Source organism: Myotis davidii, unplaced genomic scaffold, assembly GCF_000327345.1.
Source record: "Myotis davidii unplaced genomic scaffold, ASM32734v1 scaffold44, whole genome shotgun sequence".
Lineage (NCBI taxonomy): Eukaryota > Metazoa > Chordata > Mammalia > Chiroptera > Vespertilionidae > Myotis > Myotis davidii.
In genome coordinates, this window is record NW_006299705.1 from 16,763,424 (window position 1) to 16,780,073 (window position 16,650).

General features: G+C 42.3%; 1 protein-coding gene across 1 annotated transcript in view; it reads left to right on the forward strand.

Annotated features, from left to right (window-relative positions):
* Nucleotides 1–16,650, forward strand: part of RHOBTB3 (Rho-related BTB domain containing 3) — a 50,228-nt gene that overhangs the window by 17,237 nt on the left and 16,341 nt on the right. The window contains exons 6-8 of the mRNA XM_015571581.1: nucleotides 1,191–1,556; nucleotides 9,285–9,397; nucleotides 12,057–12,177. Of these exons, the coding sequence (XP_015427067.1) occupies nucleotides 1,191–1,556; nucleotides 9,285–9,397; nucleotides 12,057–12,177 (600 nt within the window). The remainder of the gene's footprint in view (nucleotides 1–1,190; nucleotides 1,557–9,284; nucleotides 9,398–12,056; nucleotides 12,178–16,650) is intronic.

Sequence of the window (16,650 nt, forward strand, 5' to 3'; positions counted from 1 at the left end):
ACAATATTAGTAACAAAGAAAGAGAATTTCCAGAGGATGAGGCCCAGAAATCAGGATTTTAAAAAGATTCCCAGGTGATTCTAATGTGCAGCCAGGGTTGAGAACCACTGCCTTAGATATTTTTGGATGAGAAGATGGGTGGGGGGTAGCCAAATAAATAATGCAGATAATTTCTTAGTCCTTTTTAATCAAGAAGAAAAAGCACACAAATTCCTCAGAGAAACCAAAGCCATTTCATGTTATTTTATAGAGTTTGTTCATTTTATAGAGTTTTGCTTTAGCATAAAACATTTTCATTGCCAAAGAAGTTTGAATTTCACTGACTCAGGTGATTGCAAATCCTCCAGGCAACCCTTCACAGATAACACTTCCCTCAGCTCAGCTTTGGATAAAAGTTAGCAGAGTTTTACAATTAGGCCAATGGTGAGAGCCTAGGGTGCAGACTCTGTGTGGATATTTGAATCGATTTAAGGCTAATCTATTTTTGTTAGTGATCAAACCAGGGAATGGAAAGTTGTTTCCTCTTTTGGAAATTAGGGAGCTTAGCCAACACTCAGATGTGCTGAGGGGGAAAAGTTGATTCTAGGGAAGCATATTGCTTTCCTGGGAGGAACAGTATACTAATTTTAGGATCAACACAAAATGGTCAAGGTGGTTTTAAACAATGAAGCCCAAGACACTGAGGCCTGGCTTTGAGAAGTTGCCGTTTTAATGATTTATTTCCCCATTTCTAGTCCCAGGAGGAAAATGACTTCGCATGTCATTTTTGAGACTGATTTAACACTGTGTTTGAATTTTTGGCAGGTGACAGTAAAGAATGATGACGATCAGCATACTAAAATTCAGTACTGTATTTGGAGCAGTGTTTTATCTGGGGGCACACAGATAATGAGAAATGTTATTTTATTGCTCCTTATGGCATTAGTAGGTTTTTTGTTTGCGCTATAAAAGTACAGCATTTTTGTGTCTGTGTTACGACATTTTACAGCCCTTCGATAATTAGTTTTATGTTTTTAATTAGGTTAAACTATGTAAAATTGCCATTTTTGTAGGTCGAAAATGGCCAATGTCGGCAATTTCGCATGATTCAGCCAAATAATATTTAAAAAGATGTTTTGTTGTAAATCTGAAATGATTGGTGTGTAGACCTAGAGAGTAGTTTACTAGTTTCATTTTCTGTCTTGAAACAGAAAAAATGCCCGTCTTGAAGGCTGAAGCGTCGCATTACAACTCCGACTTGCATAACCTGCTGTTCTGCTGCCAGTGTGTGGATGTGGTGTTTTACAACCCAGACCTACGGGAGGTGGTGGAGGCCCACAAGATCGTCCTCTGCGCCGTGAGCCACGTGTTCATGCTGCTGTTCAATGTGAAGAGTCCTGCTGACATCCAGGATTCCAGTATCATCCGCACGGCCCAGGATCTCTTCACTATCAACCGGGAGGCTGTGTGTCCAGGTGCTAGCCAGGATTCTCCAGGCAACCCACCACTCCGCGTCATCGTTAAAGACGCCGTCTTCTGTTCGTGTTTGTCGGACATTCTGCGCTTCATTTATTCAGGTATCTTGTCCAGTGGCTTTGGTACGTTCTCTTAGGCTACTGAAATGAAGTATGCCAGTGGTTCTCAAGAGTTTTCACATTTATTGTCTTCCTGTCACCTGGAGTGGAGATCATACATGAAATAGTATTGGCTTTATGCACATGAATTGTTTCAAGCTTTCCATCTTCCTTACTGGTTTATTTGGCCTGGTTTTACATCCTCTTGTATAAAAAAGAATCTCTTTTCATACTAAGCAAGAAATACCTTGTGTGAAAGTACAAGAAGTTATTGTCCAGTTTAACGTTAAAGAAATGAAAATTGTCCAGGTGTTTATCAAAATAAGTGTCTGCATTTTAAAACCTAGCCGTATGTTCCCCTTTCTGTTTGACACTTAGATTTGGGAAGGGAGTGAGGAGAGAAATTAGCCGGGTCCTTGCATTCTGTTTAGGAACTGGAAATAGCACTATCAGGTAGTTTAGGCTGAGATCTGATCAGCTTTGGCTATGACTATTTTATTTTTTTTATTTTTATTTTTAAAATATACACATTTTAAAAAAAATTGTTTTAAATGGGTAGGGATGTAAAGTACAGCATAGGGAATATAGTCAATAATATGGCAATAACTATGTACGGTGCCAGTGGGTACTGGAAATATGGGCTATTGGACTCAGCTTGTTCATTATTTTTCTCCTTTTCCTTTTAAAAACCCAGTAGCAATTATATTTTAAAGAATAGAAGTTTTGCCACAGTCATTTTAGCAACTGAATTGAAGGTCTCACATCTAAGTGTCCCATATGGGAATGGAAAAGAACGAATGTAAAATGACTTTTAAAGCATCTAAATATATATATTCTGAGGACTTCTTTCTTCTTTAATTTTTTTCCCAGTTAGAATCATATGCTGATGAAATATTAGGTTAAGGTCACTCCTTCTCTCAAATGTGTCTGGAGAAACATTTATAGTCCATTTTTAGACATCAGAATTGGGGACAGATAAGAAGTTTATAAAGGTTTGGAAATAGAGAAGTATTGTTTCCTATAGGTAAGAAAGTTTTGAGTAGCCTTCAGTTGAAATAATTGATGCTAAAAATAAGATTGTATTTTTTTCATTGTGGCTATCTATATATATAAAAGCCTAAGCGACCATCGCAACCGAACAGGCTGCGTGGGGTGAGTAGGCCGGCAGGGGGGTTAGTGAGGGACGACCAAACAACTGAACAGCAGGCTGCGTGAGGCGACCAGGCCAGCAGGGGCAATTGGTGAGGGGTGACCAAACGACCGAGCAGCAGGCTATGTGGGGCGAGCAGGCCCGCAGGGGGGACAGTTGGGGGTGACCAGGCCAGCAGAGGGGGCAGTTAGGGGCAATCAGGCAGGCAGGCAGGTGAGCAGTTAGGAGCCAGTGGTCCCCAATTGTGAGAGGGATGTCTGACTGCCAATTTAGGCCCAATCAGGCCTAAACCGGCAGTCGGACATCCCCCAAGGGGTCCTGGAATGGAGAGGATGCAGGCTGGGTTGAGTGGACACCCCCCTCCGCCCCGTGCACAAATTTTGTGCACCGGGCCTCTAGTAGTTATATAATTTTCAATTAAAAATTAATGGTTATGGCCCTGACCTGTATAGCTCAGTGGTTAGAGCATCAGTCTCTAGGTACCGAAGGGTTTCAGGTATGATTCCTGGTCAAGGGCACGTACCTGGGTTGCGGATTTGCGCCCTGCCCCTAATCGGGGTGTGTGTGTGCAGGAGGCAACCAGTTGATGTGTCTCTCTCACATCAGTGTTTCTCTCTCTCTTTCTCTCTCCCTCCCTCTTCTCTCCCTACCCTCTCTCCTTCTCTTTCTCTCTCCCTACCTCTCACTCTCTCTGAAAAGGCAATGGAAAAAAAATAACCTCAGATGAAGATTAACAAAAATGAATGAATAAATAAATAGTTGTGAAAAGTACTTGCAGCATACAGATTTTAGTGGGTTAAAAATATATATGTATTAGAGTAGAATGTGGTGGTAGGTGTTAAATCCATTGTTCAGTGAATATTGACTTGGAAAAGGCATAAATAGTCGCTCGGACAGGGCACACTAGCATGGTGCTTTAGCAGGTTCTCTCATGGTGGCAGGTTCTCTGCTAGTGTTGGTGAAACTAATGAGTAGGCTCCAGTAGCGGGGAATCATATGATTAAACCAGACTAAAGACTTCATTTAGTTCTACAGATTTTTATGTTTAAACCTAGAATCTCACAGTGCATAATTTAAGACTAACTGTATAAGAACAAAATGTTTACATGTTAAAAAAAATTACTTTAATAATATATTTAGAAAACTATGAAGGAAGTGTTGACTGTCCCTTTAATGATTTTACTGTTGTAATTATGAATTATTCAGCAAGTTTCCCACACACTGCATACTTTTGAAGGCACATGAACACTTTGAGGTCAGTTATATCCTGTAATATTGTAGCAGTAAAATTGCTAGCTGTCTCTCCAGTGGCAGATCTGCTTGTCTTCTCCTAGGGAGTGATTTTTTTAAATTGCAAAATTAATACATGCAGATAGGAAAGGGGTGGAAGGTGGGAGGTGGGGGGAGAAAGGAAAGAGAAAAGTACTCCTCATCCCCCAGTTCCTTCCCCAGAGTCAGTGATCTATTATCGGTTTTTCACATGTTCACCCTATTGCTGTTTGAAAGAAATTACATATTGGGAGATTTGCATTAATGAAAATGTTATCTTTGGTAACTGCTGTTTTCCAGGAACCACGGGCAGTTAGTTCCCTGTGGCTGGAGCCAGAGTGGGAGGTGATGGCTGGAAGGAAATGAGGCTGGTCAGGCTGGTGTTAGCCGTTCTTACAAGCGGTTCTGGAGTTTTAAGCATGATCAGACTGGGCTTTAGAAAACTCATCTCTGGTGATGGAGGGAGGAGTGAATAGAGCACACAAGACAGGAGTCCAATCCCGAGGCCCCCTCACTCGCGATCCACCTCCAGAAGGCCAATATTCTGACAACGGGGTTGGGGTTGCGGTTTGTCCATCATCTGGGCCAGTGCTTTTCAAACCTTAGAGTGCAAACAAGATCTTGATAATGTTCAGGTTGTGACTCAGTAGACCCAGGGTGGGCGTGAGAGTCTGCATTCCCAAGTCTCCCCTGTGGTGACTGACCACAGCAGTTGCAACACCTCTTGGAAGAACTGGGTACCAGCCAGAACCAGGGGATAAGGACCGAGAATTCACTCCAGAGGCCCGGGAGAGGAGCCCAGTTCTCACTTTTAGTGCCAAAATCAAAACGGGGTCAGCTGCAAGGCTGACTGATGCAGAACTATTTGGAGCTGGGGCCCTTGGTGCCCTGGTGTAGTCCCTTCCTGAAGCTGGGGCGAGTGGATGCTTAGTGGTTGGGTAGAAACTAAGTGAGCATGGGAATAGCGAGGAGAGGGCCTCGGGCCATAGGCCAGGAGAGCTTGCTGGTCTGCAGGCCCTTGACCAGTTCAGCCCCTGGCTTCTTAGTCTGACACTGAGCTGTTGATTTCTGCTCTGATCTCTCCTGTACTTTAAGGCCCAGCAAGAGGTGGTGTCAGGTCTGAGCAGGGCCACAGGCCATTGACCTGGGGCCGTAGGGAGACCCTGATGCTTCAGAAGGTACCTGTGCCTTATTCTCTAATTATTCACAAAGTGTAACCTCAGACTCAAGCAAAAGTTATATTATCTGAGTTATGTTTTAACAGATATTAAGGCTGTGTTTCCATAGTCAAGACAATTTTTAAAAAATGCAGAAAATTTACTGAGAAAGAAAATCAACCAGATTCCCACTATCAAATGCCTAGACGTTTATTAATGTTTTGTTTTGACTTGGTTACTGTTTTATTTTACTATATTTTTCTATCAAACAAGAAATTTAAACCTACCTTTTTTTTTTTTAGAGACTTCGGTAAGGAGGCCAGCGAAGCTGTAGTTTTGTGAGCTGTAGTTTTGTGAGCTGTAGTTTTGTGAGCTGTAGTTTTGTTTGTTTTTCCTTGTTGGTTAAGCATTTAAAAACTTTTGAACAGAGCACAGGTTCTGAGACCCAGTTATGTAACGGTTTCCTCGCGGAAGCCTACCCACAGTTACGTTAGTAGGAGCTGTCTGTACTCCCGTTAGCTGGGTTGGCAAAGCGGAGGTAGAAGTCCATGGCGTGGCACACTCGGGAGTATTTGCCCTGAGCAAACGGGGCTGAAAACCCATATAAAGTCTCCCTCCTCGCTTTATTTTTAATGAACCAAATTACAAAGACTGTCTTAATCGTTAGGAATTCAAAATGTTGTCTATAGAACAATTGGGCTCTATTTTAGGAAGGGCCTGTGTAATAGTCGGGTTAACACATTACACCTATGAGATTTCAGTTTATTTTTCTATTCAAATTTCTGAGTAGATGCCGTAAAAGTACGTGTGTTCTGTAGATGTTAATTTTCCATTGGACAACAGCTGACACTGCATGACGTGTAAGTACTTACTAACACTAAAAAAGGAGTGATCTGAACAGTGAGGGCAGCAGTTTCCTGGTCTTCATGGAGCAATCCTTAAACGGCATACAACTGTAACATTCTTACAGCCTTACTGTGCCTCGCGGTAACAGTCTTTATGCTTGCAAATTCCTGAGTCACTCGATCTCAGATGCTATGAATTGAAATATTTGTAAGAGCCTCAAGAATTTGGCTTTGAACTCTTCCTGCCACAGATGGCCCTCAGAATTTCACATCACTTATTGAGATGCCGTCAGGGTAAATGAATGTGTGGAAGCACATGTTCCTCTTCAGTTTGCATAGTATTCTTCAGCGCTTGGAATTATTCTGCGGCACGCTCTTTTCGGCACTGCATAAAAATGCAGCTTCAGACACACAGGTATACCGTGCTCTCTAGGAGTCTAAGTAAAGTAAATAAATCTCTGAGAAAGTGAAGTAAAGAAAATTCCAGCCAGTTATGCAAGACAAGTAAGTTCTAGAGATCTGTGCATACAACATCATGTCCATTGTTAACAAGATTGTATTGAACACTTAAAATTCTGGGAAGAGAGTTCATGTTAAATAGTTTTACCAAAGTAAAAAAACAACAACAACAAAAACAAACAAATCCCAGTCTAAGGATTATTGCTTTATTAGGACCTTAAAGTGTCAAAGATGATTAGTTAGCATTTCTAATTATTAAAAGAGTGCCCTTATGAACTGGTCTTCGTTCTGGTGTAGGTTATTGGATCTTTCTGCATCTGTTTTTTTTTTTAATATATATTTTTTTTGATTTTTTACCGAGAGGAAGAGAGAGGGATAGAGAGTTAGAGACATCGATGAGAGAGAAACATCGATCAGCTGCCTCCTGCACACTCCCTACTGGGTATGTTCCCACAACCAAGGGACATGCCCTTGACCGGAATCGAACCTGGGACCCTTGAGTCCGCAGGCCGACGCTCTATCCACTGAGCCAAACCAGTTAGGGCTCTGTGTCTGTTCTTAAACAGACCCGTGGCCTCTGGGGACTTACCTGCCACTGATCCCATCTATTTAGATTTGACGATTGCTTTCTTTCACATGATCTTCTGACTAGAGATATTGTGTAGGTGTTCTTCAGTTAATATAATTTTACTTTTAAGAGACAGTGTCTGTGCTCTCCTTTAATAGCATGAGTGTAAACAATCACAAGTTCCTGCACTTACTCTTCGCTGCATACCACTAACCCTGGTTTTGGTCACGGGTGAAATGTCTAAGGGAAGTACACAGCAGATTAAACGGGGAGGCTTTTAAAATCAATGTCTGGGACCCAGCACCAGAAATTTTAATTCAGTTGGTCTGAGGCTGAGACCTTCTACAATAGTATTTTGTAAATGATCTGTTTTATAAAAGACACATGATTGGTTGCCTCCCACATGCGCCCCTACTAGGAACTGGGGAACCTGCATCTGAGGTACGTGCCCTTGACCAGGAATCAAACCTGGGAGCCTTTGGGCCACGCTGACGCTCTAACCACTGAGCAAAACTGACCAGGGGGTTGTAAATGTAATGCATAGAAAGACTTGAGAATCGCTGGCATAGAATAAATTTTATTGGGCTGGCATCCCTTGGCTTCTTCTACTTCTGACATTTTATGTAGACTTTAATGTCTGTCTGTGCATGTGCAATTTCTGGAGACAATGCAAAGAATTTATCAGATTGTGAGAAGAGTATGTGTGACCTTGAAGTTAAAAATCAGTAGTGCAGGAAGAGGAAAACAAAAACTATGGATTGGTTCTGGACTGCACACCTTTGGGAATTTGAGGTGGAAGGGGCGCTAACAGTGAAGTCAGAAAAAGAGCAACTTAAGGTAGGAAGTAGAATGGCATGCTGGCCAGCTGGCACCGGCTTGTGAGAACTGATGGTGTTTATTCCTAATTCTGTGTTCTAGGTGTCACGTTGGTAGCTTGAATATGGCCTTGGTGAGAGTATTTTCACCCAGAAATAGCACACACCTCAAATCAGGGCTACCCTTCCCCTGCCCCATCCCACCAAGGTACACTGTAGTCATCAGAAAGGTCAGGGGAGAAGTTTAAAGATACGCTAGAGTACCAAGTGCTGCAGGGCTCTGCTGTCCGAGGCCCGAGAGCGGCTGGACTCTCAATCTGGCTCTTCAGATTAGCTTTGGATCTCGTTGGGATACACTGGCTGCAATTGCCTGACCTCATGGTTCTATACACGTTTGTCATGTGCCCTCCGCAGTCCCCAATATCTATGAAGGCACCTGGCAAAGTTCTGGATACATAAAGGGAACTGTCGGAAGAGATAGATTGAGAGCATATAGAATAGGACCCCGAAGTCACACCAATAATTAATGGCAGAGATAGAACTAGAAACTGGGTCCCCCAACTATGCCAACTCCCACACCACTTCTTTTTAAATTCCATTTTTAGGAGGTAGGACTTCCTATAAACCATGGAGTGGATGAGGATAACCTCCCAGAATATCATGGTCAGAATTGAAACATATCAGCTTTGAGTCATGGGACAGATGGGATGGGAAAGGCCACTAGGGAGCAGGCAGGCTGCTCTAGGCCAAGTGAGAGGAGTGCTTGGGGACAAGGTGAACTTACGCTGACCATACAGTAGGAATTTCTCAAAACATTGAGGGGCAAGGGCTGACAGAGTGTGAGACAGAAGTGAAGCGAGCCCAGGAAGAGAGAACTTGGAAGAGAACTGAGGACAGAGGAGTGAGGGACCAGGTAGGGTGATTTTGCTCCAATGCCACAGTCCTGTGGCTCCTCGGAAAATTATGTAGCTCCCCCTCTTCTGGTTGGTCTGTAGAGGTGGCTGTGGAACATACCTTAATGTGACCCTGACATGCATGAGACCTGAGTGCATTCTGCCCGTTCCTCTGCCTGGTGACAGTCACTGCTCTCCATGATCCTATGAGTTATTCAACCTTAGGAAAGACCAGGCCTGCCTCCTTGCCCAGGCAAGTAAATAATTTGGGTGTTGGACCACTTGTGACGGTAACTCATCTTCTGGCCATTGCTGCTATCACCAGCTGACCACCGACTACAGAAACGGGGCAGCTCTCCAAGGAGGAAGACTAGGTTTTGAATAACTAAGGGGAAGGCAAACTGATTTTCTTTTAAATGTGAGAGTTTCAATGCTTTGGTGTAACTACGAGGATATATATTTGGCAAAGGAAAATTAGAATACTGAAAAGAGGGAACATTTGATACCTAAAAAGATATTTATTTTTTTTCCCACTTTAGCAGAAAAAGTCAATATGCATGTTCATTTGTTTACAGGTGCTTTCCAATGGGAAGAATTGGAAGAAGATATCCGGAAGAAGTTGAAGGATTCTGGGGATGTTTCAAATGTAATTGAGAAAGTTAAATGCATTTTAAAAACACCGGGAAAGGTAAGTTCGTTTTTTGTAAGTTTATTTTTACTTTCTCTGAATTGTAAGTGATATACTGTAATGAACATGATACTGAGTCATGAAAAGACTCAATCATTTACAAATGTTTTCCTTAAGTATATTTTTGCCTTTTAAGTATTTTAACTGTAAACATATTATTTCTCATCGTCTCACATTTTAATTCATGTCAGAATTAAAATATATGCAAGTCATTTCCTGAAAATGCTGACTTGTGGATTCCAGCCTCTGAAACATTCCCCCGATGCTCCGGAATGTTCAGGAACAAGGCCGTTTCTGTGTGGGCCTTTCTCAAGAGTTCTGAGAAATCTCTTTGAGCAAGTGAACAGTTAAAGGTTTATTTTTCATCAAATACAGGTTCAAAAGTATAAGTTAGATTCAAAGGTTATAAAAATGCAGACTTTCTGTACGGCCAGATGCTGTGCACGTTCAGCCTCTAGTCATCCAGACTGTGCAGAGTCTGCAGGGCGTTAAAAGTAAATTTGTTATATTTTAGAACAACTGCGTTACACAATTTAGCCGGTGTATTCTTATTTCAGGTTCTGTGATAAACAAATTGGCTACGGTAGATAAAAAGGTAAGTTATGTGCAGTGCCTAGCAGAATATAGGTTTATATGAAATGTAAGAACCGTTCCTATTTAATTTTTTATACAGATGACTTTGTCAGTTCTACAATCTAAGTTATTAACATTTTTTAATCCCCACCCAAGGATATGTTTTTAATGCTTTTGTAGAAACGTGCACATAAACCTGCATTCACTTTTCAAAAGTTTTCTAGGTTATCTAGTTTATGGACCCTTGAAAATGTACATCCAAACTTCTGCCCTCTCATTCAAGGCCTGGGTGGCAAAGGGATCTTCATGGTACACACACTCGTACCCTTTATAGATGAGGGGCGAGGACAGAGTGTTGTCGTTGGCTCTAAGCCAAGCCTCCCTTGGGTTTGTGTCTGAGCACAGTCATTCCTTTAACTACTAAGAATAAAATGAATTCTTGCTGGGGAAAGGGAGGCTGAGGCTCTGTGAGTCTGTGATTTTGAACTAAATCCCCTCATTGGCCTGGGAGGAAAGAAGAGGTCTTCTGTGCTTTCTTCCTGGGCTTTCCAGGGGTAAGGGTCTCTCATTCTTTGAGAATGACACAGGAGTTGGGAATCAGGAAAGGTACATTTAAATTGTGCTGTCACGAATGATCTCTGTGGCTTTGTGCAAGTCTTCTCAGGGCTCCCTATAAAATGCGGTAAGCGGGTGGTTTCTGGGGGTCCTGCTAGCTCCCCAATTCTGTGATGCTTCCACTGTTGCTCTCTTTCATGTGTGACACTCACCTGAAGGCTGTCCATTGGCCCCTTCAGTGTGTGTGAAGGTGCATTGTGTACAGAACGAGCACGCACTCTGCGGGACCAGCATTGGTATGGTCCTGTTTGCTGTCCTGTCTTGCTCCCAGATAACATCCTGGAGTGTTTTCTTTTTCCTTGTGAGGAAGGATAATGTTTTTTCCCTTCTCACCAGATCTTTTACAGTCTCACTGTAGTATATTAATCCGGAGTGGGAGGCCGGTGACATTTATTCTTAATACTAAAATTGTTCGCCCGATGATTTTCTTAGTGATAAATCTTTCTGTGTTCCCCAGCTGGGCAAGCAGAGGCCAGAGTGAGGTTGTGAGAGTCATCAGAGGAAATGGGTGGAGGGTGAGGGAAGATGGCAGAAAGGATAAACAAAGCACCAAAAGCCCGAGTTGCGAGCCGAGGAAGGCTGGGGACCACTAGGCCAGGTGGGCACTGTTCCTGGAGGCCGGGCGCCGGAGCGAGGGTGCGGGAGGACAGCTGGTGCAGTCCTGGGAGAAGTCCTGGGGCCCTAGATTGGAGATCCCGGCCACCTGTTGCAGGTTTCAGCAGTCCCTGCTGTGGGTGGCATGATACTTCGAATTATAAAATTATCGATGAACCAATTCTTCACTCTTGGGTATTTTCATAGTGATCTAGAATAGAACATGGTATGATGGGGGGTATTTTTTTCTTTTCTTTTAATGTATATTTTATTGATTTTTTTACAGAGAGGAAGGGAGAGGGATAGAGAGTTAGAAACATCAATGAGAGAGAAACATCCATCAGCTGCCTCCTGCACAACCCCCCGCTGGGGATGTGCCTGCAACCAACGTACATGCCCTTGACCGGAATCAAACCCGGGACCCTTCAGTCTACAGGCCGATGCTCTATCCACTGAGCTAAACCGGTTAGGTCGGGTATTTTTTTCTTAATCACAAATTGAATTTTGTGTATGTACTTTCTTAATTAGTGAACGGATGAGCAGGTTGTATATGTAAATATTTTTCTAGGAAGTCATGTGAGGTTGGATTGTTGTTGTCTGTTTCCCAGGTAACAGACCCCCAGGGACTCAGGACCCCACAGCTCCCCAGCCATGGAGTTGAGTTTTCACTTAGCCACTTCATTTCATTGCTGTGAATGCTGCCTAGTGCAGTGTTGCTCTTTGGCAGGTAGAAGATACAGTTAAAGCTATGATGAAAGGGGCCATAGGTAAACATTTAAACATGTAGCACCATTTTCCAAATTCTCTAATTAGCCCATATATGTTCTCAAAGCTTTTGGTATAATATTTACTCTTGTATTTTTGTTTTTCCTTACAGATTAATTGCCTGAGGAATTGCAAAACATATCAAGCCAGAAAACCTCTATGGTTTTATAACACTTCCCTCAAGTTTTTCCTTAATAAACCAATGCTTGCTGATGTTGTCTTTGAAATACAAGGTATGCTTCGGTTTTTACAAAGTTGATTGTTCATTTTTATTCCCTGTTTTCTTACCTTTCTGTTTCAGCTTTGAATATTTAGGGTATAGGAATGACTTTTCTCTATTGCAGGGTATATATTAACACTGCCTGAATTTCAACAAAATATTCTAGGGCAGGAGTGGGCAAACTTTTTGACTCAAGGGCCACAATGGGTTCTTAAACTGGACTGGAGAGCTGGAACAAAAGCATGGATGGAGTGTTTGTGTGAACTAATATAAATTCAAAGTAAACATCATTACATAAAAGGGTACGGTCTTTTTTTTTTTTTAGTTTTATTCATTTCAAACTGGCCGGATCTGGCCCGCGGGGCCGTAGTTTGCCCACGGCTGTTCTAGGGTAATGAAGGATTTTATTAAAATAAGAAAAGAAATTTATATTTCTCTTAGTTCTTTTTTTCCCCCTTTACCATATGTTTCATTAACTTTTAGGGACCAGCAAGGTGATCTTTAATATGAAATAAAATATTTTTGTGTATTTCTTTAAGATCCTAGTTTTTTAATCATCTGAAACCAGCTCCCTTAAAATTATATTAGTTCTAGTTTCTCTTATTCAGCTCTCTTAGTTTTTTTTTTTTTAGCAAAAGGAACAGCCATGGGTTGAGGGTCATGCCTGGCTTACATCAGGCGTCTGTAGAAAAGGACTCTGAGAATTATCACCAGAACTGAGAGCTGCTTTTTATCTCTGTAGGAAAGTAATGCTACTTAATTTTAATTACGATGAGCTGTTTTAAAGCCCATTATTGATTATTCACTTGGGTAATTTTGTCACTTTAGTAGATTAAGAGCATAATCTTAAAAATGAATTGTCAGATACCTTCAATTATGCAAGGCTAGAAAGAGTTGTTTTTAAATGAAATAAGTAGAACGTCAGGTGGGCTATTACTAAGAGGAAGATATAATTCTGTTTTATGGTAGAAATGTGTGGCAGCCAACAGTCATTTACTTTTTAAAAATGTTCCCCGGAAAGATCCGTTTCACTTTTCAGTTTGGCCACCTACCAAGACTAACAGTGAGTTGGAAATTTTCCCAAGTGCCTCCTGAGAAGCTACTGTTGGCACTGTCGGCAATGTGAGCGTGGGACGCTGAAAATGGGACAATAAGAGTCACCTTGAAATACATGAAAAATGATTTCGGGGGAAAAAGAGAGCTAACAGGAGACCAGATTTGCTTCTTTACACAAGAGTCATTAACACCTGCTTAATATTTGCACAGGAGGCGTTGACACCAAACATTATGTCAGTGTAACCTACTGAAAAGGTTTTCAAAAGGAATATGAAAATGTTATTTTAAAAGAAAACGAATAGGCAGTGACATGGAGAATCCTTTCTCCTCATACTTTCTTGCTTTTCTTCCATGATTCCTCCTCTGGACCCTTCCGCAGGCCCCTGCGAGGCCACCTGTCCGAGCCTGGGTCCGGAAGGGCTGGCTGTGAGTGTGCCTGTGCTGGTGCCCAGCAGCGGCTGTGGGGCTCCTTCCAGCCTCTCCAGCTCCAAAGCCCGGGCCCCCCAGGGAGTCGGGAGCAGAGAGAGGCAGGGATGGGTGGGCACAGGGTGCGCGGCAGTTTCTCTGACGACATCTGGAGAAAAGGCAGGCCTCCCTTCTGAAGACCGTGGCAGGGAGCGTGCAGGGTGGAGGGCAGCAGTGCTGTTGCCCAGAGGAGGCCGAGGCCTCGTGCTGGAGCCCTAGCTCCGGCCTTGGCTTTGCATTCCATCCGGTGTGTATGTCCTCGGACAAGTCACTCAACACGTCTGGTCTTAAGTCTTCTCATTTGCAAAGGGAAGAAGGTAAAACATAGATTCTAAAAAGGTCGTTTTTAGTGTGAGCTTGATGGAGTGGCCGTGGCAGGACTAGAAGACCTGGCTTGATATTGGGTGGGTGCGTGTTTACTGTGTAGTAGGTTTGGCTGTGTTACTTTCCATTCCTGATCCTTTGTCTCCTCGCCCATAAAACGGGGATACCAGTTTCCACCTGGTAGCGTGGTCACAGGGATGGAGACGGTGTATATAAAGGTGTAGATAGAGGCCTGCCTGCTGGACCCCTTCCCTCCCCCTGCACTGGCAGCCAACTCTGATGGATTGTTGTGCTGTTTCTTACTGAAGCCAGGGCCTCAGCAAATCCCTCTTTTAAAATGTTCTAAGCCAGTGGTTTGCAACCTTCCCAATGCCTCGACCCTTTAATACAGTTCCTCATGTTGTGGTGACCTCCAATTTCATTGTTACAAATTGAACATAATTAAAGCATAGTGATTAATCACAAAAACAATATGTAATTATATATGTGTTTTCTGATGGTCTTAGGTGACCCCTATGAAAGGGTCGTTCGACCCCCAAAGGGGTCGCGACCCACAGGTTGAGAACCGCTGTAATCTAAGCCATCATCAACAACTGGCTGGAGGTGACATGGGATATAAAACCTATTTTTGCAATAGATAGTAATAAAAAAAGAATACTACCACCCTCCAATGTGTTGTGTGGGTTTGTATCTTTTTCCATGAAATAATTTTTAAAGAAGCCACCCTGGCAGTTTTAAAACTAGTCTTGGTAAACATTTAGACATGACATGGAAAGATAAGACATTCCTTTGACATTGGAAGCTGTGTCTCATGAAAAATACCTTTACATTCTGTCCCTGTTTACTTAATAGTACATATTCTAACTCTCCTTTGGAGTAGGCAAGTTTACTATTTTCAGAATAAAACAGAAACATCTCTAAAAATTTTGTTTTTAAAACTTGGCAAGTAATATGAAGAAGTATTACAAATGAGACATTTTAGGATATAATAAAAACAAAGACGTTTGATAATCTATGCTAAATTATTAGAAAACTTGGGCATTTAGATTTTGTTTCACTCTTAAAACTCTTTTCCTTAAAAAAAACTTTCTTAAAACTATAACAGCAGTTAGGTACTACAGGAAAGACACTTTAGGCCTTGACATTTTCAAAGAACATATTTATCTTTTAACTAGAAAATTGATGTCTTTTTTCCTCCCTGAGTAATTCTTCAGCTCTAATCTACTGTTGTTTAGTATATAAACACTGCATTATGTTTGCTCAGCAAGTTTTGTGCAGTGTTTATATATTTATATAATTTATACACAATGTTTAGAAATGTGGCTATACTGAGGTACTTATATTACAGTTGCACAACAGAACAGTTTATAACATCAAAACAGTAGTTTGAAAAGGTGAGAAAGAGAAGTTGATCTTTCCTTAACTGGAGGTATAATGGTTTTCTAAACTAAATTTCAAGCTTGAAAATGCTTTAAGGTATTGAGCCTTTTGTTGCTGATTTTGTAATCACATTATCAATGGAAATTTTTTGTTAAAATTCCAAGATTACTTATCAAATTCCTTCCCCATCTACTATCCACTTGGTATTTTTGGCCAATCATTTTTTTCTTTTTTTTCAAAATCCAACTTTTGTTGTTTAAAGCATTACGTGTCTCCTTTTTTTACCCCATTAACCTCCCCACCACTCCCACCCCTGAGGGCAAGCCCCCACCACCCCAGTCTCTGTGTCCATTGGTCATGCTAATATGCATGCATACAAGTCCTTTAGTTGATCTCTAACCCCATCCCTCCCTTGCCTTCTCTCCAAGGTTGGACAGTCTGCTCAGTGCCACCTTGTCTGTGGATCCATTTTTGTTCATCAATTTATGTTGTTCATTATATCCCACATATGAGTAAGATCATGTGATGTTTATCTTTCTCTGACTGGCTTATTTCCCTTAGCATAATGCTCTCCAGTTCCAGCCATCCTGTTGAAAATGGTAAAAGTTCCTTCTTTTTCATAGCAGCATAGTATTCCATTGTGTAGATGTAGCACAGTTGTTTGGAGTGTTTTTTTACTATTTCTTTTTTTTCTTTATTAATTAAGGTGTTACATATGTATCCTTATCCCCCCAATGCTGCCTCAGCCCCCACTCATGCCCTCAACCCCCCTGGTGTCTGTATCCATGGGTTAGGCTTATATGCATGCATACATCCTTTCGTTGATCTCTCCCCCTTACCCTAACCCTCCCCTACATTCCCTCTGAGGTTTGACGGTCTGATCAATGCTTCTCTGTCTCTGGATCTTTTTGTTCATCAGTTTATGTTGTTCATTATATTCCACACTAGAGGCCTGGTGCACGAAATTTGTGCATGGTTGGGTGGTGGAGGGTCCCCTCAGCCTGGCCTGCACTCTCTCCAATCCAGGACCCCTTGGGGGATGTCCGACTGCCGGTTTAGGCCCAATCCCACATTTGGACATCCCTCTCGCAATCCAGGACCCCTCGCTCCTAACTGCCCGTCTGCTCACTCCTTCTGCTTGTTTGCCGCTCCTTAGCGCTGCCGTGGAGGCAGGAGGGGCTCCCACCACCGTCACTGCGCTTGCCAGCCGTGAGCCCAACTTCTGGCTGAGCGGGCGCTCTTACTGTGGGAGCGCACTGAC